This window comes from Paramacrobiotus metropolitanus, unplaced genomic scaffold, assembly GCF_019649055.1.
Source record: "Paramacrobiotus metropolitanus isolate TYO unplaced genomic scaffold, Prichtersi_v1.0 Parri_scaffold0000120, whole genome shotgun sequence".
Classification (NCBI taxonomy): Eukaryota; Metazoa; Tardigrada; class Eutardigrada; order Parachela; family Macrobiotidae; genus Paramacrobiotus; species Paramacrobiotus metropolitanus.
The window spans coordinates 242,794-264,674 of record NW_026570340.1 but is presented as its reverse complement, the minus strand read 5'-3'; the positions used below and the strand labels follow the sequence as shown (position 1 = coordinate 264,674).

At 50.6% G+C, this 21,881-nt stretch overlaps 2 protein-coding genes and 1 pseudogene across 2 annotated transcripts; 2 read left to right on the top strand and 1 right to left on the bottom strand.

The window, feature by feature from the left end:
- The first annotated feature begins 84 nt into the window (after window positions 1–84).
- On the top strand, window positions 85–10,340 carry LOC129598340 (LLGL scribble cell polarity complex component 2-like). Its single transcript, XM_055496195.1, has 22 exons — window positions 85–517; window positions 1,881–1,980; window positions 2,887–2,984; window positions 4,055–4,136; window positions 4,208–4,314; window positions 4,374–4,514; window positions 4,573–4,777; window positions 4,969–5,092; window positions 5,152–5,209; window positions 5,270–5,418; window positions 5,473–5,717; window positions 5,781–5,848; window positions 5,914–6,067; window positions 6,136–6,288; window positions 6,435–6,610; window positions 6,828–8,013; window positions 8,329–8,434; window positions 8,502–8,643; window positions 8,732–8,888; window positions 8,949–9,490; window positions 9,686–9,743; window positions 9,803–10,340. The coding sequence occupies exons 2-22, from the start codon at window positions 1,888–1,890 to the stop codon at window positions 9,881–9,883; spliced, it is 4,125 nt and encodes a 1,374-aa protein (XP_055352170.1). The 5' UTR covers window positions 85–517; window positions 1,881–1,887; the 3' UTR covers window positions 9,884–10,340.
- Window positions 10,341–10,735: 395 nt separating this feature from the next.
- Window positions 10,736–13,613, top strand: LOC129598348 (beta-1,4-galactosyltransferase 4-like; annotated as a pseudogene).
- Window positions 13,614–18,984: 5,371 nt separating this feature from the next.
- Window positions 18,985–19,800, bottom strand: LOC129598349 (uncharacterized). Its single transcript, XM_055496210.1, has one exon. The coding sequence runs from the start codon at window positions 19,515–19,517 to the stop codon at window positions 18,999–19,001; it is 519 nt and encodes a 172-aa protein (XP_055352185.1). The 5' UTR covers window positions 19,518–19,800; the 3' UTR covers window positions 18,985–18,998.
- Window positions 19,801–21,881: the final 2,081 nt, after the last annotated feature.

The following is a 21,881-nucleotide window of genomic DNA, read 5'->3' as shown; positions in this document are numbered from 1 at the left end:
CGAAGCCCCGCCCCGCTCCACTGTGTCAGAATGTCCATGTTGCCTTTGCATCGCCTGCTCGTGTGACTGTGGAGCGGGCATGAGCGTGCATTTTGCATTGAGCCTGACCGAGAGCCGAGAGGCAGCAGCTTGTTTATCTCATTCATTAGCGGTGCACTGTCAAAATAAAATTCGGATGAAATTGATCGACAGCGATAGACCTGTTTATCCGCATCCTGGTCTTCCAATTCTCCACGTTGTCCTGGCACGATTTTAGTGTTCATCCGCTCGGTGCTGGCTTGGCTGCCACTATAAATTGCGCCGAGGAACGCCGACCTGGACTGGAAATTGACATTTATTCGTCAGTAATTATAAGCTGTGCGTGTAATCCGTTCTGCTCCGTTGCGTTGCTCAGCGCTGAGCACAGCCATCGCGCAGCACACCATCGAACCGCGGCTAATTCCCGCCAGCCAAGTGTTTTCTCCTCCTGTCTCTGCTGAATAATTTAATACGTCTCCCGGGCGGAAAAGGAATTGCGGTGAGCGTAAGGACACGTTAAATGAGTTGGTTGGGATGCCGATTTTCTTTATTGTTTCACGCTTGAGCTCCTTCTGAGCGATAATTGGCGTGCGGGGCCTGTTTCCCTGTACCGTGCAGGTTGTTGTTAATTAGACGAACAGGTGCGCACTGTTCTGTGCAGGCGCCATATTTTCGCTGCAGAAACCGAGATCAGGTGCGTTGTTAACTGTCAGGCGCCAACTGTTTTCTTACCTTCTTTTCGAACTACCAGAAAGATCTTTCATAAATTATAATGTGTAAATACTGAATCCAGTTTTTTTTACGAACAATCATTTTCAAATTTATTGCGTGGAGTTTCCGTGACCGAACATTGTGTTTCGCACGATTAGCAGCGTAACCGTTTCAAGATACTTTCAATAATTACAATTGATAATTCTAGAAATTTGTGATTTTTTCCGGAACGATTTCGCCGAGTATAGAAGCCTGGTTGTGTCAGACGCTCCGGTTTATTTATAGCTGTCGAGTCCCGCAATTTTGACGAATCACACAGATACTGAGATACAGGTGAGAAAACAGAATAGCGCAAACTAATCGCAATCGGGTGTACTGTATTTTGTGGAGGGCGTTGAAATTTCGAATCTGATTAAATTTCTACTGTAGTGTTTCGCAAGAAATTGCTTGCATACATAGCAGAAAAGCCTGCGCTGGTATACGGCTATTTTAAATGATTCAGTACAACGATTACTGTAATTTTCGTCAATTAAAATGACAACTAGATTAGTGCCTGTATTTGGAAAGGTGTTTTTTGGAGAAAATGCGGCACTGCAGATTCAGTGCACACAGCCATAGCCCATAGATGCGCTGTTACGGGGAATGGGAAGCTGTTTTGTGAATGGAAGTACCAGCAGTAGCAGTCGTAGTAGTGAGGCAGGAAATTGTGTCCAGCTGTGTCGGCACTGGTAGCTGCTGTTGCAAAGTGCTGACGTTTCGAAGTTGTGCGATAAGGACAGGACGGAAGGTGCAAGCTGCTGACAATGGCTGCTCAAGTGGCCTCCTTCCGGTTGCAGTTATTTGGCCTGGGCCATCGCAGCTGGCGCGTTAGACGGATAGATAGATGTGCAAACAGTGTGCGATTTCTTCCAGGGTTCGGTTCATGATCATTTAATGCAGGCTGACTGGCCGCTGCGGCCTGTAGCCCTGCACCGTGTAGTGAGTGGGTAGTTGAATAAGTTTGCGCTGACGTAAGCAGACACAACGCGTGCCCGTTGAGTGGATCGCTTCGTCAGGGCATTGTGGCGCAAACGCGTGTGTAAAGGGCGAATTATCGCAGTAGAAGCATCGTAGTATTAGACGTGTTAGTAATTGTGGCCGCGTGGTTGCAGGTGGAAGATGGCCAGCAGCGGAAGTCGTCTGTGGAATTTCTTCAAGTCGCGCGTGTCCCTGCCGCACGGACAGCCGGCCTCGCTGCTGCAACTGCAGAAGGTACGTACTAGTCACAGCGTCCCGCTGCTCCCGCCGTGATCATGGGCCCATGGCGGCGGCAGCGCACTTGTTCATTTCCGCGCTTGCCAGTGAGTAATTTGCATACTCATTCACTCACACACAGCCAGCTGTCTTTGTTCTCTTCCCGTCACCATGCGGCGCGCTCATCGCTGCTGATCGTTGCGTAATCATCCTCCTCGTGTTAGTCAGCCCGTTTCGCGCCTTTCATCTCCTAGTATTTAAGGAGGCGTCCGCGCTGCATATTAAAAGAAAACGTTTTATCTCTTTATGTAACAAAACGGTCGGGAAGGATGTTGTTTCGGTTCAGATGGAAAGAATATGGGTTATACATGTGATAATTATTTTTACTAACATCGATATATTGCACAAATAACTTACAGTCGGTACAGACTGCCGAAAAAAGCTAAATTTTATGCATAAATTTACGAGCAGTAATTCGTGTATTGATGTAAAAATATGTCTTCCTTCACGTCAGCATGGCTCATATTTCACCGGTTGTGACTTCCGATTACTACTGATATCATTAGACATAATTGTTGATTACGTAAACGAGTGCACGGTGCAGTAATTACTGATTACCATTGATTTGCGCTTTCTCAGTGCTTTCTTTCCCATTCGTTACGCTGTTGCGAATATGTATCGGTTTCACTCAGAACTCGTTGGAGGAAAAAGGTTAAAAGTAAGGCCAAATGATAACAAGATGCTTTTGAGGGTTTGGTGCGGTTTAGCGGTAGTAATCTGGTGACATTCTTGAAGGAGAAAGTGATAACAGGACTGGAGTGGCTGGCTGACAGAAGTATTGCACTGGTGTTGTGTACCGTGTGGCATGCTTAATGGTTGACGCATAGAAACGGCATGACTAACGACATGATTGTATCCTTGCAGGACATCCAGTGCGGCGTCCCCGAACACCCGACGGCGCTGGCCTACGACGCGCCGCTGGACTTGCTGGCCATTGGGACGGCCTTCGGACTGGTCAAGATGTGAGTGTGCGCCTTGCCTTGTTGTTACTTGTTGCGGCTTGTCATACGAAGCACGATGAATAGCGGCGCTGGTGAATGGTTTGGTTTGTGTGTAACGTACACAAGTTAAGCTTGGGAGTGAAAGCCGGCACAAAGGCGCGTGTTTTGCTTGGAGTGGGCCGGTGAAACAGGTTTTCTTTCTCTTTCTGCCGTCCCCGCTAAGAGTCTAAAGACGCTGGCGTGTTTGCTGAGCACAAGGGCCCAGCTGGTGGTTGTCGTCGCGAGTGGAGAACGGCGCTCCTCGTTGACCGGGGCTGCCTGCTTGTTGTGTAGTTATAGAGAGGGATTGTTGACGGCCGGATTGTTGTTTGCCAGGTGGTTTTTGTGGTTGTGCCGCGGCTGTATCGAGTTGCATTGTTGGCGGGCAGCCTTCCGTGAGATCGATGCGATTGCGAGTCTTGTCAATGGGGGCTCTGTGTCGCGGCTGAGGCATGCGTAAGTAAGTAAGGCCAGGCCGCTTATCGCTGCGTGCCGGCTGCCGATGCCGGAAATCGCACTCCACTGCTGCATTCAGCGATAGTATGCAGATACTACTGGCTACAAGTTGCTTCTCATCTTGTCGTGGCTTGTTGCACAATGACCCCTGTGTCAGCGGCGACTGTCGCGACTCGACAGGATAGTCGACACTGCGAGCTAGTTGGCTGTCTTTGTTTACTTGTTGCACATGTGTGCGTGCTGGATTGCGTGTAATCCTGCCAGCCAGAGCATCATCAAAAGGCCTGCAGGGTCCAGTTCGTTTATTTGCCGTTTTCTATCCAGTTCTCCTCTAGCGGCAACGCAGGCCGGCGTCAAGGCGCTGTCTCTCTTCGGGCAAATTAACCATCATTGCGCTAATGGTGCATCTTCCTGCTCGACCTTATCCTGTGAGTTCAGAGAAAGCATCTCGTCAGCAAAGCGGCGACAACTGCCGCACTTCGGAGTAATAAAAGCAGTGGTGAATAAAGATAATCCATAGACGCCTATTTTCCTCGCACTTTAAACTACTATGCTTTGATGAAACATAATTTAGTTTTGTAAAAATTCACTTGTAGTTTGGGGGCACCGGGTGTGGAGATCGATTACCATCAGGAAAAAGATACTCCCATTAAATTCCTCTTTTTTCTACGCACCGCGGTAAGCAAATCTTCGGTTCTCAAGTACTATTAAAGTGCTGTAATTTTGACGACGCTGTGTGCTTGATGCAGGGACGTTTGTTGGTCGTCTACGAAAATGGCTTGTTGGAGCTGTTGGAACTGCGCACCGTCAACGAGATCTCGGAACTGCACCTCGTTAAAGAGACCCATTCCTCCAGGTATAGAGCCATCTGTTGTTAAACCAAATGTCGCTTTTGTATAATCTTTTTCCTCTTAGACTGGAGCATATTTCCTGCGCTACGCTGGTTGCCGATACCGCGTACATCGGGACGGAGAAGGGCGCGTTGCTGTCCGTGCTGATTCCGTCGTTGGAAGTGCAAGACGACAGCGAGCGACTGGACTATGCCGCCGTGACCCAGTACGAAATTGGCCTTTTATTCTTTAAGCAAGATGCCGACAATGTGTGCTGTTTGTAGGAAAGAAACGCTTGTCAGCAGCGAAGGCGGGGCTGCGGTCGAGAAAGTGGAGAAGAAGACGGAGGAAGTGAAGGCTGCGGCCGTGATTGCTCTGGCCGGGCATCCGTTGCAGTCCAACGTGTTGGCCGTGGGGATGGCCGGGGGACGCGTCCTCGTCTGCGACATGGCCGCCAGAGTGCTCCTGAATTCCTTCCATCATGACCAGGTCAGCCGGCTAACAGTATGCTGCATAGGACTGAAGAAAAATGAACTTTTTAAATTTTATTCCCTCACTAATTTTCTATTATAAATACTCATATCAGTTAGTAATTACTGGTATATCGTTATTTTTAGCAGTTTTTTTATGAATTCAATAGTTTTCTTGCGCAGTGACGTTATCTCGCATTGAATTTTCAGGACGTGACGGGCTTGACATGGATGTCGAACGGCGCAGCGCTGTACGCGGCGTTTGGCGACGGCAGTTATCTGAGTTGGGACACCGCGGATAACTCGGTCCGCGGCAAACCAGTTATCCCATACGGTGAGTTGGGGTTAGGTGAACAATTGATCGAACTGCGCCATCCAGTGTGCTGCTCGTAGGGCCATTTCCTTGCTTGCCGCTGAAGAAGATTATTGTCCATTCGCACGGCGCACCCGAGTAAGTTGACTGCTTTTTCTTCCTGCTTCCTTAGATAAGCGAATGTGTTTGGTAATACAGTGAGCCGACCTCGTGGGTCATCTTCGAGGGAGGACTGCCGCCGCGCTTCACCCAGCACAGCAGTCTGACCATCTCGCGCAACGACAAACAGGACGTGCTGGAGTTCCCGGCGCCCGTGGTGGATTACATTCTCTTACACCAACCCGGCGGTAAATTCCACCAGCAGATTCTTGTGATTTTATTCCTTAACGTTTCTGCTGCAGACGCGACGTCCGTGCCGCACACGCTGTTGGTGCTGCTGACCAACCAGCTGGTGGCCGTCGACCTGACCGCCGACAAGTTCCCCGAGATGAGCGTGCCGTACCTCTTCAGTCTGCACGCGCCCCTCACCGCCTTCCGCTACTACAGCCAGGTGCCGGGCGCGCTCTTGAAGGACCTGGCCGACATCTCGTCCAAGCCCTCCGAGCTGCGTCCCTTCGGCGGCTTCTCCCACAAAGTCTCGCAGCGGGTAGGTGCTAGCTTCTTTACTCGCCTCGTTTATTCCATGTTGCTGACGCTTTTCTTTGCGCAGGAGTGGCCGATTCGCGGTGGGCGTCGCAACGCGGACACGGACTCTTCGGGCGATCTCCTGTTGACCGCGTAAGTTGACACTAACATTGTAAGACGCAGTATTTTATAGGAAATCGACATGTGCGTATTGACAGGCATGGTGACGGTTCCGTGCGCTTCTGGGAGGTGTCCGAGGGACGGGTGCGCTTCCTGCACCGGGTGTCGCCTCCCAGCCGCTATTACTACTTCGACCAGGAGAACGTGGACTATACCGATGATAATTTCGACGTCTGGCCGCCGTTCCGCAAAGTACGCGTTTGCGCACGTGTTAATAGCATTAAAATTAGTTTTAATAAATAGAATTGAGTGTTTTGCAGTACGGTGTGAATGCGGCGGACATGTGCGACCAGCGTCTGCGCATCGAGCACCTGGCCTTCGATCCGTGCTCGCGCAGTTTGGCCGTCGCCGGACAAGCCGGTCGGGTCATGCTCTACACATTCAACGCGGCGTATGCTGTTGTCGATTTCCAGGTTTGTACCGAATTCATCCAAAGACCTATTAATAAAAGGAACAGTGTGTCAATTTATTAATTTACTCTTCTGGACTAAATTCTATCCTATTCTTCTGTATTGTTTTCATAATTGAATAATTGTAATATTTCGTTGGCTGATTGCAGACAATCGGCGTGCAGTTGGTGGGCGAGGAGTACGATTACGTGTGGCGCGGATGCCAGCCGCTGCCGCACCGCAACGGCAATCTGGAAGATTTCGCCGGATTCCAAGGCCAGTTGAATGTGCAGCTGTATCCGCCGTCACAGATCACCGCTCTCGATCTGCACCCGCAGTGGAAACTGTGAGTTCTTTGTTATTATCCACTCGATAATTATTAAAAATGCTGTATTATTCTGTAGTGGACAGGTCACACACAGTAATTACGAGCCTTCGAAGGCTGAAAGGAAGTAAATAAATTATTCAAAATTTGATTAAAAGTAATTGGATAATACTTTCAAATGATCCTTAAGCATATCTCTATGTGGAATGTCATAAATGCATTGGTATTCCCATGACAGACTGGCTGTGGGAACGGGCTACGGCTTCGCGCTGATCGACTACACCAACAACGTCAGCGTCTTCTCGCAGTGCACACTGGACCGCGGCGAAGAGGGCGGCTTCCTCCACTCAGCCGCCAACGGGGGCAGTCTGAGTCTGCAGCAGAAGGCGCGGCTGGCCGGCGACACCCTGCGCCGTTCGCTGCGCCGCATTCCGCGGCCCCACCTCCCGCTGCGGACACCCACCTCCCCGCTGGTGGAGAACGGGAAAACGGGCAAGTACCGCCAGGTGGAAGCGGAGGCAGCGGTAGCGGCGTCGCCTGAGTTGCTGGCCAGTCCCGTGGTGGAGGAGGAGCGCATCAACGCACCGTCTCCCAGCGAAATCAAACCGCCGACGCCCATCATTCCCACGGAAGACATCCTCAAGGAGACCGCCGCCCGCAACAGCATGATCCACGTGTCCAGCAACGGCGTGGACGTGGTCAAGACGGAGACGGTGGAGGTGGTCAACGGGATCAAGGAGACTCATTTGGCGGAGACCACCATCACGGTGGAGGCCGGGAAGGCGGTGGACGAGACGGAGGCCCTGCCCGCCGTCGTGGTGGAAGCGGAGAAGGCCAAGGAGGCGCAGGAGAAGGAGCGCCGCGAGCGGATCTACGACTACGAGCGGACGACGGTGCGCAGTGTGCTGCTGGAAGAAGCGGCGCTGGACGAGGGCTGCCTGTCGCCGCCCAGCGGGAACTGTCTGTTCGTGGGACTGAACAACGGGGCCGTGTATATTTACGGCCTGAATCTGGGTGCGACGCGAAGTGTCAGCGAGCCGTCGACGGGAGCGGAGGGACCGGGACAGCCGGCGTTCAGCGCGGTGAAGCTGTTGAAGGAGATCCATCTGCGGCACGGCGCCCCCGTCATTAGCATGTTCGTGGTGCCCGGGTGGGTGTGCAGCAGCCACAAGGACAAGACGGCCCACAAGCCCAGCAAGTCCAAGACCATGCCGGTGCTGTCGGCGCTCAGCCAGACCACCGGGGAACCCGCGTCGGCAGAGAAGGGGGACGTGGTCGTCGTGCGAGCCACGGAGGAGCCGCTGCCAGTGGACGTGGCCTCGCCCGTGTCCACGGAGACGCCCATGACGCCGCCGCCCACTCCCACGCCGCTCAGCAAGACGGCCTACGGGCGGCTTTTGGTGGTGTCCGAAGAGCAGATGAAGGTGCGTTGCTGAATGTCGCTAATAATGAACGCTAAGGTTTAATGCAAATTCGCTGTTTGTACAATTAATTCTTTGCAGTTATAATTAATTCGCTAGATTTATGTTTTTGCTATTAATTAGGTATTTATGCAATTCGTTATTAATTTTTAATTATTTCGTTATAATTTTAACGCAGTACTTTGTATAATTGAACGAAATCGATATCATCATTACATTTAATTGGTTATCACATAATTACAGTTAAGTACAGATTTAATTAATTTGCTCTAATGGTAAATGTGCGGATTATGTCGGTCAATTGAACTGTGCTTGCAGTTATTCCAATTGCCGACGCTGAAAGCCATCTGCAAGTACAAACTGCAGCACGGCAAGTTCACTCGCGCACAGGTTGTGCAGTTGCCGGGTCTGGGCCACAACGAAAGTAAGTCCTGATTCCAACGTGACTGCTTATGTCCCTCGTAACGCTGTGCAAACATGTATCTTGGCAGAGGACACGCTGGAACCGATGCTGGAGAAGCGGCTGGACTGGTTTGTGGCTGGCGTGACCAGCAAGGGCGATCTGGAGGTGATGTCGCTGCCGGGGTTGAAGCGGCAGTTGCGCGTCACGCTCTGCAAGAAGGAGGATTTGGGGTAATTGGTTTAATTGAAATGGAGATGTAGATGAAGTACCTGTTTCGCTGTATGTGTCGACCGTTTGACGAATGTGATGTTATTGCAGGGCGTGCCTGAACGGCCGCGGACAGGGCGTGTACCAGTCGGGCGGCAATCAGCTGCAGGTGTTCGCGCTGACGGCGGAGGCGGAGACAGCGACCAGTGGCGGCCGCGGCTGCGTGGTGGATCTGCCCGTAATTAGGGTTGAAGAAGTGGCGGAAAAGGTCAGAAACCGGTGGAGATGATTGCGTCACTCATTGTACTGACTACAACGTGGTGCGTAGGTGGACGAGAGCATGAAGGCGGCGGCGGAGGAGCGCGTGGGTGTGGCGGTGGAGCCGGGCGTGGAGACGGTGCAGCTGCGCGACACGCCCCCGCCTCCGACGGCGGAAGTGCCGGCGGCGACGGAGGTCATCGTGGAGAGCGTGATGGTGGTCAGTCCGCATCCCGCCGAGACGACGGAGCCGGCGTCGCTGTTGGCGGAGATTGACCAGCAGTTGGCGGCGGGCGACGGGAGCTACGACGTGACGGTGGTGACGACGACGACGGAGATCGTCACGGAGGAGACGGGCGAGCGGCTGGTCAGCAGCGTGCTGGAGGAAGTGCAGATGCGCCTGCAGCCGGTCACCGGGCAGGATCTGAGTCTGGTCGGCGGCGGCGACGCGGTGGTGGTGCGCGGCGAGGAAGAGAAGCCGGAGAAGGAGGCGGAGGGGTTGGAGAAGGAGAAGATGGAGCAGCTGACGCTCAACGACAGCATGGACGTGCAGTTCGATAACGACGTCAACACAGCCGATCTCAGCTCCGACAGCATTATCGACCACATGGCGTAAGCCTTAATTAAGCGGCTTTTCTTTCGCGCAGTCCAGCATTTGCATGGCATGTTTCGTTATCCTGTAATTTTAATAGCTTTTCTGATCATTGTTTTGATGTATATTTTGTTATTCTGTAATATTTTGGTTAGTTTAGCGGTGCATACTGTAGCATTTGCTGAATATGAGCGCGTGTCTTGATGTTGATGTAGGAACGAGGAGCCGGCATCCAGCGAAGAACTGCAGACGACGGCCAAGAAGCTAGGCCAGGTAAAGCGGCGTTTACTTAGCAGAAAATATCGTTTGAACGAGGGATTGGTGTTGTGCAGGAATTCGCCAAAGTGTCGACGATGGAGAACGGGAAGGCCGAGACGGACGCGGAGGTGGAGGCCACGGTGGTCTCGCACTGAACGCAGCGTCTAGTGCAGTGCTGGTGCTCCTTTTGTAATTCGATACTCGACAGGATCTACTCTTTATTTAGCTTACCGAAATAAATGAAAAAATCGAATAGTATAGATAGCATAGTTTGGTGGCGGATTGTACTGGTTTTGCGTTTCCTGTAGTAGTCCTTAACCCTATAAAGCTGTCCCCTTTGGTCAGATGCAGAGGCTGTGTCCCGCCCCCTTCTTGCTTTTCTCCGTGGGCGGTGACTGCGATCCGTGCGCAGCGTGGTGGCCAACTTATTCGGGCAGTATTAGCGATTATTTTTGTGTGTTTGCCCTTTTATATCGTCAGTCGCAGTTTTGTATTTTATTTTTACATGTCCTCTCCTGTATTATTGGATGATTGATGACAGACGGAATATTCTTATGATGACTTGTGTTGCAACGAACGGAATATGTCATAAATAAACTGGTTTTTCGCTTCCGGTTGATCACTGCACATTTGAAACACAGGATGTAAATGGTTTCAAATTGGCATATTGTTACTTCATTTGAATAATTTCCTATTAGCAATTTGCAGCAGTCATCCGTCACATGCTCATGGTATTATCATCAAAAGAAGAAGAATAACATAATTAATATTCTAAGAATATAATGCCCACAAAAAAAATAATAATGGCCTCAATTAAGTAATCGTAAGAACAACATAAACGATAACTTAACCGGAAGTACAGTATCATAAGGGCAGCAAGCAGTTTTGTGGTAAGGTGCAGCCGCCCGTGCTGCTGGTTACATGAGCAACAACCGGAAGCTAAAATTAATGACGTAACGCTCGCCATCAGTCAGCTTTCTCGACTCGGCTGTCGAATTTTCACTGCGATAACATCGCGACTGATCAATCATCAAAATTCATGGACTGCTGACTTGCGTAATTGGCCGTTTCAGCTGGTTTTTTATCGTTCTCCTCACTCGTTATCTCGTCGTCGTCTGTGAAATGTGATAGCTACGGCCTGTGGTATCCAGTAAATTATCTGTTGGTGGAGCGTAGGCGTACTGCTTCAAAGAGTTGCGTAGGTGGTGTGACTGTGTCTGACTGTCTTTACGGAGGATTGATCTGACTGCGGATTGGAGTTACTGAATCGTAATTGTATCGATCGCAGATTCGCAGTTGGCCTTTTATCAGCTTATACTTAGAGCCAAGATCCTGGCGAGTGTTTTGCGTTGAAACTGAGTGGGGTGTTTGGAAAACAGTCCCCCAGTGGAAGTTGATGGTTTGATTGTGGGGCTGGATCGCGTCAAAGTGACAGCGTTATTTGCGCGGAGGGCCTGCTCCCGCGGGGGGTCGGCCGATGTGTCAGGCTGCTATGAGTTCTGACAGCGACGAGGAGTGCTGCACCGCCACAGGCACCGGGACCGGGGCAGCCACTCTGCGCCAGACTCAGCGTGAACGGGATCGCGAAGGGGACAACGAGGCCTTCGCGCCCTCTTTGTCGCAGCAGACCAGCAACAAGAAGATGCGCCGCAGCGACGCGCCCCTCTACATGCTCATGCTCTTCATCCTAGTCCTCGTCGTCCTCACTCTCTCAGAGGTAAGTAACCTGCTCTCCTTTATCGTTAATAGCAGAACACAAAAATAATTATATCAATAAAAATATAATAACAATCTGGCAGTAAAAATCGCGTATTAAGATGAAATTTAAAAATGGCTAAAACAGTAAAACAATAACTGAAATAAATTATAAACGAATATGAAAATTTAATACCTCATAAATAATACTAAAGCGCTGTTAAGAATATTAAATAAAACATCTAAATAATAAAGAAAGTTCAAAATAAATGAATAGTAATAAAGCGGTATCAGTAATAGCTAATCACAGCGATTCACAGGTGACTTTCGGAATAATTGTGGAATAACCCAGCTATCTGTCTTGTATCGTTTCCCTGTACTTGCACAGATTGCCATGGTGAAGCACAGCGGCGCGGGCGTGGCGGTGGCGCCGGGCATGGGCATGGGCATGAGCGCCGGCTTCCACATGACGCGGCGCGCCGGGGCGGGCGCCGGCGCCGGGTCAGGCGCCGCGGGGGGCGTCCTGCCCCCCGCTGCACGCCCACGACCACCACAAGAGCGAGCACCTGAAGGTGGAGTCCCTCCTGCCCGGCAACGTGCCCTCCATGGAGCTCAGCAAGCGGCTGTGGTACCAGGAGTTCCACCAGATCCGCATCCGCGACATCCTGCAGCAGGTGCAGCCCCTCGGGGTGGCTGACAATGCGACCGCGGGCGAGTGGGCGCTGGACCTCCTGGAAGGGGAGGAGACGGTCGACAACCTCCTCTCCGGCCAACGGCAGCGCGCCGACGCCCCCCGCGGCTGTTATCAACGGGACGACGATGATGACGCAGCTGTGCCCGGAAGTGCCGCCCGATCTGCGTACGCCGCGACTGATTAATGTCCGTGTTGATTGATTTGATTTAAGGTGTTCTTATTGCAGAGGGCCAGATGGTGCTGGAGCTGGACAGCATCCCCACCTGGGAGCACCTCATCGCCGAGAACCCGCTGGTGACCCCCGGGGGCACCTTCCGGCCGGCGGGCTGCGTGGCCCGCTACCGCATCTGCATCATCATTCCCTACCGGGACCGCGAGGCGCATTTGCAGAGCCTGTTGCACTACCTGCACCCGGTGCTGCAGCGCCAGCAGCTGGAGTACCGCATCGTCGTCATCGAGCAGGTCAGCGGCGTAACTTCTTGGTCGTTGTTGGATCAGTCCGTGACAGTTGTTACTGTGCAGAAGGGCGAGAAGACCTTCAACAAGGCGCGCATCATGAACTCGGCCTTCAAGGAGGCGCTGAAGCGCAGCCACTACGACTGCTTCATCTTCCACGACGTGGATCTCATCCCCGAGAACGACCGCAACTTCTACGGCTGCCCCGGAGCAGCCGCGCCACATGTCCGTCGCCGGTAAGCTGCTCACTTGTGACTTGACTCTGTTACCCTGTCGCAGTGATTAACCGGGTGTCGTTATCTGTTTACATGTTTACAGTGAACGAGCTGGGCTACCGGTACGTTGAACGCTTCTTGCCGCCCTTTAACCCTCAAACACGGTGATGTCCCGTTTGTGACAGGTTGACGTACCAGGACCTGGTGGGCGGCGTGCTGGCCTTCCGCACCGAGCACTTCTTCAAGGTCAACGGCTACAGCAACCTCTACTGGGGGTCAGTTACATGGTTACACCGTTATTGCGCATCTCCGCTCTCTATTCGTGCTAACTGCTATAATTATTATGCTGTATTGCAGATGGGGAGCGGAGGACGACGACATGGGTAAGCGGCGTTGAGGGAGAAACGAGTAGCTGGTCAGTGGCTGATGTGTTGTGTGTTGCAGCGTACCGCATCCGGCACGTGGGCCTGAAGCTGATCCGGCCGCCGCCGGAGATCGCGCGCTACTCCATGATCAAGCACGTGAAGCGCACGCCGGTGGAGAAGCGGCAGAAGCTGCTGTACACGGCGCTGCGCCGCTACAAGGTGGACGGCCTGAACAGTCTGGAGTACTCCCTCTTCTCTTTCGTGGAGAAGCCCATGTTCACGCACATCATGGTCGACATCGGCGACCCGCCCGCCGGCTTCTGATCCGCATTCCGATCAACCCGGCCTGCACTCTCTTACTGGCTCGTTCAGAGTATTCCCTGCAACCAAAGAGCAGAGCCTTTCCTTCTCCTGTTGACGCTGCACGTGATGCCGCTGGTCCGTTGCCTGTGATGACGATGACGGTGTTGGTGACCTTTGGTTGTGTCGCTGTGGGCATTCCGTTGGACTGGCTCCCGGTCCGATCCGATTGCGCGTAAGATCAGTGTTCGCACACTCACTCCCTATTAATCTCACGCCACATGTGATCTGGATGGATAGATAGACGCCGGACTGGACGGCGTTCTCCCCGCGTCTCTCGTCCAGTCAGTTTTATCCTTTTAACCTTTACCTGTCGACGCTCCTCGCGCGAGTGTCCCTGGCTGTTTTCTGCGTCCCGCTACTGCTTTCTCTGTGTGTTGTGCTGACGAATCGCAGTAGACGTTTTCTGGGATAATGCACACTGCACATGAACTCACGTTGACGGTTGCATCCTGCGTGTTAGCTTTTTCCTGCGCCAGTAGTTAAGTAACTGTTCTGCATGCCAAATACAGTGTAGCACTAGCTGCCACTAGAGCAAGCTGAATAAAGCGCTGTCCTGTTACGAGTGGCACTTCGAAGAGTACCCTGCCAAGTGCCAGTCCGATGCAGCGGTTTTCTTCTCAAATCAACAATACGGACGTACAGTACATGCTCACTGTAATGCGCATACCAACATTACACACAGAGCAGAATAACTGACCGTGAGATTCTCCGCATTTTTACTATTCCGGTCAATCTTTTGATAGGATAGAATTAATTCCAATTGATGGATTAAGCATTTGTGCGAATAATCGATACGGTACATACTAGTCTAGTGTTCAGCAGACTGCCTTCATTGTCTTGTATTGTAGTTCTGAACGACACTTACAGTGCCGGTTTTGCAGTAGCCGACACGTAACCGATTTATACCTGCTGTAAATTATATTTTTACGACTTCCGGTAATAAGTGGGATAATGTGCAACTGAGAAGTGAGAACAATATCTCGTTCAATACGAGTGCAGGGTAATTTGTCACCTTAGACAGTGGATCTGTGATACGCATCATTTTCTTATTAGATTCTTCACGGAGATTGTTTGAACATTATTTTATTCGACACAAATCGACATCGCAGCAGGTGCAGTTAATGTTCATGTCATTGTGCATTAGTGCAGTATTAATTAGTACAGTGATATAACTTTATTGATTTCAACATGTACAAGCAAAATGCCGTTTTACACTTAAAACTCAAATATTGAATAGCTAAAACAAATGGAACAACTCTTCCAGTTCTTTTGAACAACCAACAGTACCCAGAACAGATGCGGCATTTCCGCGCTGAATTTCGACGCTTATACGCTGCCACAAAAACTCGGTAGCGCGCGCTTCTCCTGTTTGATCTTTTTTGCGTCGGCCGACTTCACTGATGAACTGACGGGTACTGGCGCTACAAGTTCCCGTAGTCTCAAAGGAAACTGGTTGGAGAAAATAGCGATCAGTCAGTTCCCTGTAGTTGTTCCTCTTTCGCTCTTCCGCGTCTTCTGCTGCCGATCCCGCTTCCTCCGATGAGCCGGCAATGTACGATATAGCGAATGTATCGCACACTGTAACATCCCAAATCAATGGGAGGCCGTTCTTCCAAGGGAAAAGAGATAAACCGTCCGGCCGCTTCCCATCTAACCTGCTCAATCCAGGTGGCTCCAGAATAGAAGGCACTTGATCCCAAGCTGCGTTGAATAAGGCTATTCAAACTTGCGTGTCGCCTGAATCTCCTTGACTTTTCGAACATGACAAACCATGCAAACCTAGAGCATCAACCATTTCCCGCAACGGCATTTGTGTTGCTTACAGATCTGGACTCCCAATCGTAAAGCAACAGCGATTCGTACCGCAGCGTCGTCCAACAGTGTGCCAAGGCTAGCAACCGGCAAAGCAAACAACCAGGCACTGGCATTCTTAGTAGAGGCGGCCAACAAGCGAGCAGAGGCGATAACGTCGGCATCCTCCTTAAGGCTTCCAGCTTCCTGATAGTCAGCATGTTCGACCACAGGCGTTGATTGCTTCGGTCTTCTTTAGCAGGGGCTGATTTTCCAGTTAATTCTTCCCAGCGAAACTCGACTTCGATCCGGTCATCAGGGCAGTCCTCGGGCACAATACTACTGACCAGCTCGTCAGTCGCATAAAGTGAAGACAGATGTGCTGGGGCTGCAGTTTCTTCCGCTTTTGGTAAACCTAGCCCACCTGATTTCACCGGCAGAGAAGCTTGCCTGTATGTAACATCGTCCATCTTGACGTTTGTGATTTCCTCGGCCTTAGACTTTATCAAATCGTCAAATTCTCTGAGCTTCTCTGGGTATTTGTAGCAGGGCGCCGCTCTGAGAATGTACATGAGACGTGGCAGGGACATGCTGTTTCTGAGTAAGAATAGAGACTGATGTGCCGGCAAAACACCCAAAGATTCTGTCAGTTTCTTAACTTGACTGATTTTACAGTCCAGGGCACGCTCAATAGACCAGTCAGTGAGAGGAGCGCCAAGCAATTCGAGTGTCTCTGGGGTTACCAGTTGAATTCCGGGTGCAACCGCATTAAAACGATCATAGATCCTCAGTCGTTCTTCTTCGGTACCGCCATACACAAACAGCTCGCACTTGGCAAAATTAAGTTCCAGGCCGAGTTTGGAGGCTTCGTTTTGTACAGTGATCAAATCTTCCAAAACAATTTCTGGGTCACCTCCTTCCGTCCCGTCGTCCAAATACCAAACATTGAGATCAGCGCGGAGACTTCTGGTTAATTGGCTAGATCCCAGGCAGAACAGCAACGGACCGAGGGGATCGCCCTGTTGGACGCCATTGGCGGATAATATCGTTGTGTCCCCACAAAACAACGTCGAGCTCTCTTTATAACACTGAGAAACAAAATGATAATATTGCGGTATTCTTTCAGCTGCTTCCTTCAAAACAACATCCCGACGTATAGTGTTAAATGCGTTACGGAAGTCCAGTTTCAAAATCACATTAGGTCTGGCTGGGTGTGCTCTAATAAATTTCCGCGTGGCATGCACTGCAGCTTCCGCTCCACCTCGAGTTCCATACCCTAACTGAACTGGGCGAAAAAATGCACCCAACTCAGACTGAACGCGTTTACTTATCACCTTTCCGCACAGGCGTCGTATGGTGCAACCGATTGCTATGGGCCGTATTCCACCCGACTTCTTGTTTAAAGGAATGAGCGTTGCGCCAAAAAGCACCGTTCGTGCACCATCGGGGACAGAGTCAAAAATAATATGGTTGACCAGTTTTGTAAGGGCAGCTAGCAGCAGTTCACCACACTCTCCCGGCACCTTTACTAACTCCTTCAAGTGTTGAGCTCTTAGTCCGTCTGGTCCAGCAGCAGAGCCAGCGGGAAAAGATTTCAAGGCTGCATGTACTTCCTCCGATGTGAATTCTTGTGGGTTGCCAGCGGGAGGCGGCGGGGGGAAATTCAGGTCTGCAGGAGCTGCTGGATGTTTGTCCTTCAATGATTTCAATACTTCATCCGACATGGGTGCAACAGACTCGTCAGAAGTCAACAGTTTTACAGCACCGCTGATATCGCCATCCTGCAATTTCGCGTTGACCGATTTTCTCAGTGCTTCGTCCCCGGATCGCTTCTTCCTCGATTTCCTCGCCTTGGTAGGTAGAGAAGTACCTTGTAAGTTAGCTTTTACGGACGCTGCTAATGTGGGGCCTCTGCCAGAATTAGACGAAGGAGCGTGTAAGTAGTCCAAGGCAAAAAGCATCAATGCGGCCCATGCGTCATCATCGTTCTTTTCCACACAATCCGTGAAAACTTTTCGTAGAGCATCGGCACATGCGCGTCTTGCTCCTGTAGGCACATGGCGAAGAACAGCGTGGGCTTTCCGGGACTCAATTATACGATCACAAAGACTTCCAGTCAGTGCGGTTCCAGTCTGAATTGGGTTAGGGTCCGCCGTGGGTCCCTGGCGTAGAGCTTGTGCCTGGGCCTTTTTGCAAACCCGTGAGTCACGATGCGCTGTGAGGCCGTGCGCTGTTTTCAGGATCCTATGGCACAGGTCGCACTGGAAACTCATGATAACGCTGGACAGCAAACCTAAAAACAACTTCCAAAGCCAGAAAGAGAACTGCCAAACCCGAGTGAGAACGCAATAGCAGGCAACGACATACCCAGTTTACCGAGAGCCATCGTAATGGACTCTACGGTAACTATCAGCAAAAGCGCGCGTTCTACAGTAGTTTATTACCTACTTCATAGTTCATACTAGTTTCACCAACTGCCATCGCTACTCGTATCGGCAATGATTCGGCATTCAGGTAAACGTCTAAAAGACCGAAAGTGGCTTGATATTAAAGCAAACTGCATTCTGTGCAGTAAATCAACAGAAGTACAGATAGAGGCTTAACGCTGAACATGCTGGAATCATTCATAATCATAAGTAATCATAGTCATAGACAGCGATTAGCACAAGGTTGCGTGCATCAAATGTTAATTAAGCTAAGTAGTCCTTCGTTGGCTAACCGCTGTTCCAGCGGGATAGACTGGCTGCTAGTCCCCCTTGGAGCACACTGTAACATGAGATTAATGCAATACATATCGGCCGCCGGCGGGGTGAATATAAATTACATATATCGATATAATTATGCGGATTGGGGAATAGCCAAAAATTAATAAAGATACTGGCCGTTTATCCTGGCATTCATATGCCGTACGCGTATATACGATGCAGATAGCAGACAAGTACTGCAAGTGCACGTGTAGACAGCCTAAGACAGGACAAATTAGTAACCACAAAGGTGCATTATTAGTCGTCAGTTAATCAAGGTGCATCCCGTGTACGCGGCCTGTCAGCGTTCTGTGCATTGTACAGTGCAGTGTAGCACAATATTTAATTACTAATAAGTAATAACCGCAGATGCGCAGACACATAATTTATGCACTGAACAAATTAAAGCAAACTGGCTTTTCTTTGCCAGCTGACTCTACAGCTGCACTAGATCCGAGCTGGGACAAATATTCATATACAGGCAATTCCACTGCATCCTAATAAGCATGTCGCATGCGTAGTGGTAATTCACTGGGCCGAACTCTGCAATCGCTGGTCGCAAAACAACTCCAGAATCCAGATTAATAATAACGCTGATTTTAATATACATAGGCTGGGGTGTCGCAGGATAATCGATCCAATCGAACACCGCAGATACAGTGCCGGGTGCAGAGCGACATATATAATGGTAATTTGGTAAAGGGCATGATATTGTTAAGATTATTGCGTAAAGGTCAACGGGGCCGCGAGTCTTTTCAAGAATATAGCGCATCAGCGCGCAATAATTGAACAGGCATAATATTCGTGAGGAATGCAGCGATTTCCTTGGCGAGTTGCCATCGTTATACAATTGATTATTGATTATTAGCTATAGAAGGATGCAGGTTCGTCCAGTGCGCAGTAATTATAAATAATCATACGGCTATTGGAATGGTGGACCTCCTAACTCACCGCCGGTTGGGCCACTGCGCAGCGCCGCCGCGGGTCGGGTTGTCGGCGAAGGGCCGGAAGAAGGGTGCGTTGGCCTGCAGGACGTCCTGCATGGTCAGCTGGTCGGCGTCCTCCGGCGCCATCCCGCCGCGGACGCCTGTCGGCACTGTCGGAGGCGCGACGGGGACCGCGCGCTTCCCGTAGCGCAGCGGCGCCCGGTTCTTGCAGCGCAGGCACTTGGCGCTCTCCGGGTAGACGGAGCACATGAGCTCGCAGCTGCGCTCGAAGCGCACCAGCTTCTCCTGGGCGTCGGCGGCGGTGAGGTACTGCAGCAGCGGCTTGCTGGCCGGCGCCGTCGGCTTCATGCCGGGCAGCGCCAGGAAGGACGAACTCATCAGCTGCTCCGCCGCGCCGGCCGCCACGTCTTCCCCGGGTCCCTGCAGGCCGGCTACCAGGCGGACGCCGATCAACAGCTGGAGGAAGGCCAGCAGCAACCAGCCGTGATTCCTTGTCAGACTCCGCGTTACTGCAGACATCCTGCGCTGCTTAAATACTGGATTGTAAGAGTAAACGCGTGACCTTTTTGGTTGCGCTGCCTGCCGGCAACGAGCGCTGCGCCCACGCAACCGCGATGCTGCAGACTCCGGAAAGGTCACCAGTGGGTACGTTGGGTGATATTGCGGCGAATCGCTGTCAGGCAGGGCCGATCTATATCTCTACACAGCTTAACTATTAGGCAAATAAATGAACGATGTACATTGGTAAGTGATTAACTACTGGGAATGGAATATCGCATGCATAAGTGTGCGTAAATGTGCACGCAATTAATACAAGCATGCCTCTAGATGGTAATGCGATCCTTTATATATCTGCTGATTGTACACGACCCATCGGCACCAATGAGAAAAATGAAGCTAGCTGACGCACATGCACCGTGCCCTGCCGCCATTGACAGGGTTATTTCCGTCAGCGCCGGTGGACCGGGGCTTTGTGCGGCCCGCACGGCCATCATTTCCCCGGTGACCTTTCCGGCTTCGGCGACAATGAGCAAGCGCGGGTTGGTCGGCACAGCCGCTGTTAACTAATTCGCTGTTCCCGGCTGCTGGAAAACAAAGTCCCTTTGGCTAGTCTCTTTGTTGCGGCATCACGGAAGCAGCAGCATCAGCAGCAGGAGCAGCCGTGTGGCCATGCGTGTCAGCGCGGCGAATTCCCCGTCGTCCACCATCAATAGATGGGATCTGGAATTTACTCACCACCGCTGCCTTGTGGCGTGCGCTACGCTCTGTATAAGCTACATAGTACATACCGCATCGCGCAGTTACTTATTACATCGCGCAGTGTCCTTCGCGGCAAAGGACACTGCTGCGGAATTAAATTCAGTGTTAGGTAACTCTGCGTCGATGACGCCGGTTGTCGTGATACTAGCCGGAAGTGAGCAGCGCAAGCTGCCATGCACCGGTCCCGTTTTAAATCTTCGAACAACTGTTATTCGGCAAAAGCGCCGAATTATTTTATTATTTTTTGGCAACAGCCAGTGCACATACCAGTATACTTTCGCAGATTTGCACTAATTAAAATGAACTCTATATACTGCGATTTTTAGACAGCGCTTAAACGTTGCGGTAGTTAGAAATTTAAAGGAATGCAGCAGCTGTTTTGGGTACATCTAGTGCACATCCTATAAGAGGTTGAGTAGTACCGACTGTACCGTTAACAGCATGAATAACATTAATGATTTTTGGTGTATTTTCAATGTTTAAATTCCAGTTTTTTTAAAATTCGAACAACTAATTTTAACGAGTGCTTAACTGTTCATACTTTACACAATAACACTGTAGAGTCGGAGTACATATTCGTTGACATTTTCGAAGACGCAGTCAAGCAAGGTCAGGAAATGACTGCAAATGCACTCGCAAGCTAGCTAGATGATAGATCCCAGCGTTAACTCAAAGCTCCAAACGTTCATGTACATTCGGCCTTGTGTCGCCCACGTCCCGCTAAATGCAGCTTCAAGACTGCAGTACTTACTGAAAGTTATCAAATAAAAAAAAGATGCATAAATATAAAACGGCTAAAAAATTATACAAAATATAAAATTAATTACAAAATTCTGAAACCAGCAACTGATAATAATTATAGGACAGTACGAGTATACTATACACATGAAAACACACAATCCGTCGTTTTTATTCCTTTGTCGAAGTTTTTAAAGTTGTTATTCCATTATTTAGGTTATTATTTCTAGCGCAAGCGGAAGGAGGCGGCGCATTTCGTATCGGGGCGGAGCCATGTGCCTACTGGCACAAACAATCAACGCAATTTTGGCCGAATGGCCTACAAATCTGTTGTTTACGCCCGTCTTCATGCGCCATAGATGAATGCTGTGGCTCATCACCGCTGATAAAACTTAATTAATTGTACATAGTTTTGTTGTATAATGCCTGGTGTGCATACTGCACGCGCTAGTGTTGGGAGATTGTGATTGTTTCACTGCATTACCGCTTGCCGACGAGGCCGAGCTGATTGTGAAATATATCCGTTTCCGAGAAATAACTGATGATCAAACACGCGACAGTTCAACGCACAAGCCAACACGGTGCCGGTGCGATACTGCCCCTTGCGCACCGAACCGTAACCGAGCCGAACGGGATGAGTCGTTTTTGCTTCTCCAGAACACAACAAACCTACAAACTCACAATCAGAGAAAAGAACAGTAATTTTGAAAACACATAAATTCTTGAAAAAAGCACCATATTCTGAGATAAGAAGAAATATACGGACTGCGGAGCAGCTGCAGATGGAGTCAGCTTTCGAACGGGCGGCTCGGTTCTGGATCGATCGGCTGGCAGTGCTGCAGTTCGCCTCGTGACTCATTCATTATTAAAAGTGGCAAAAACGAC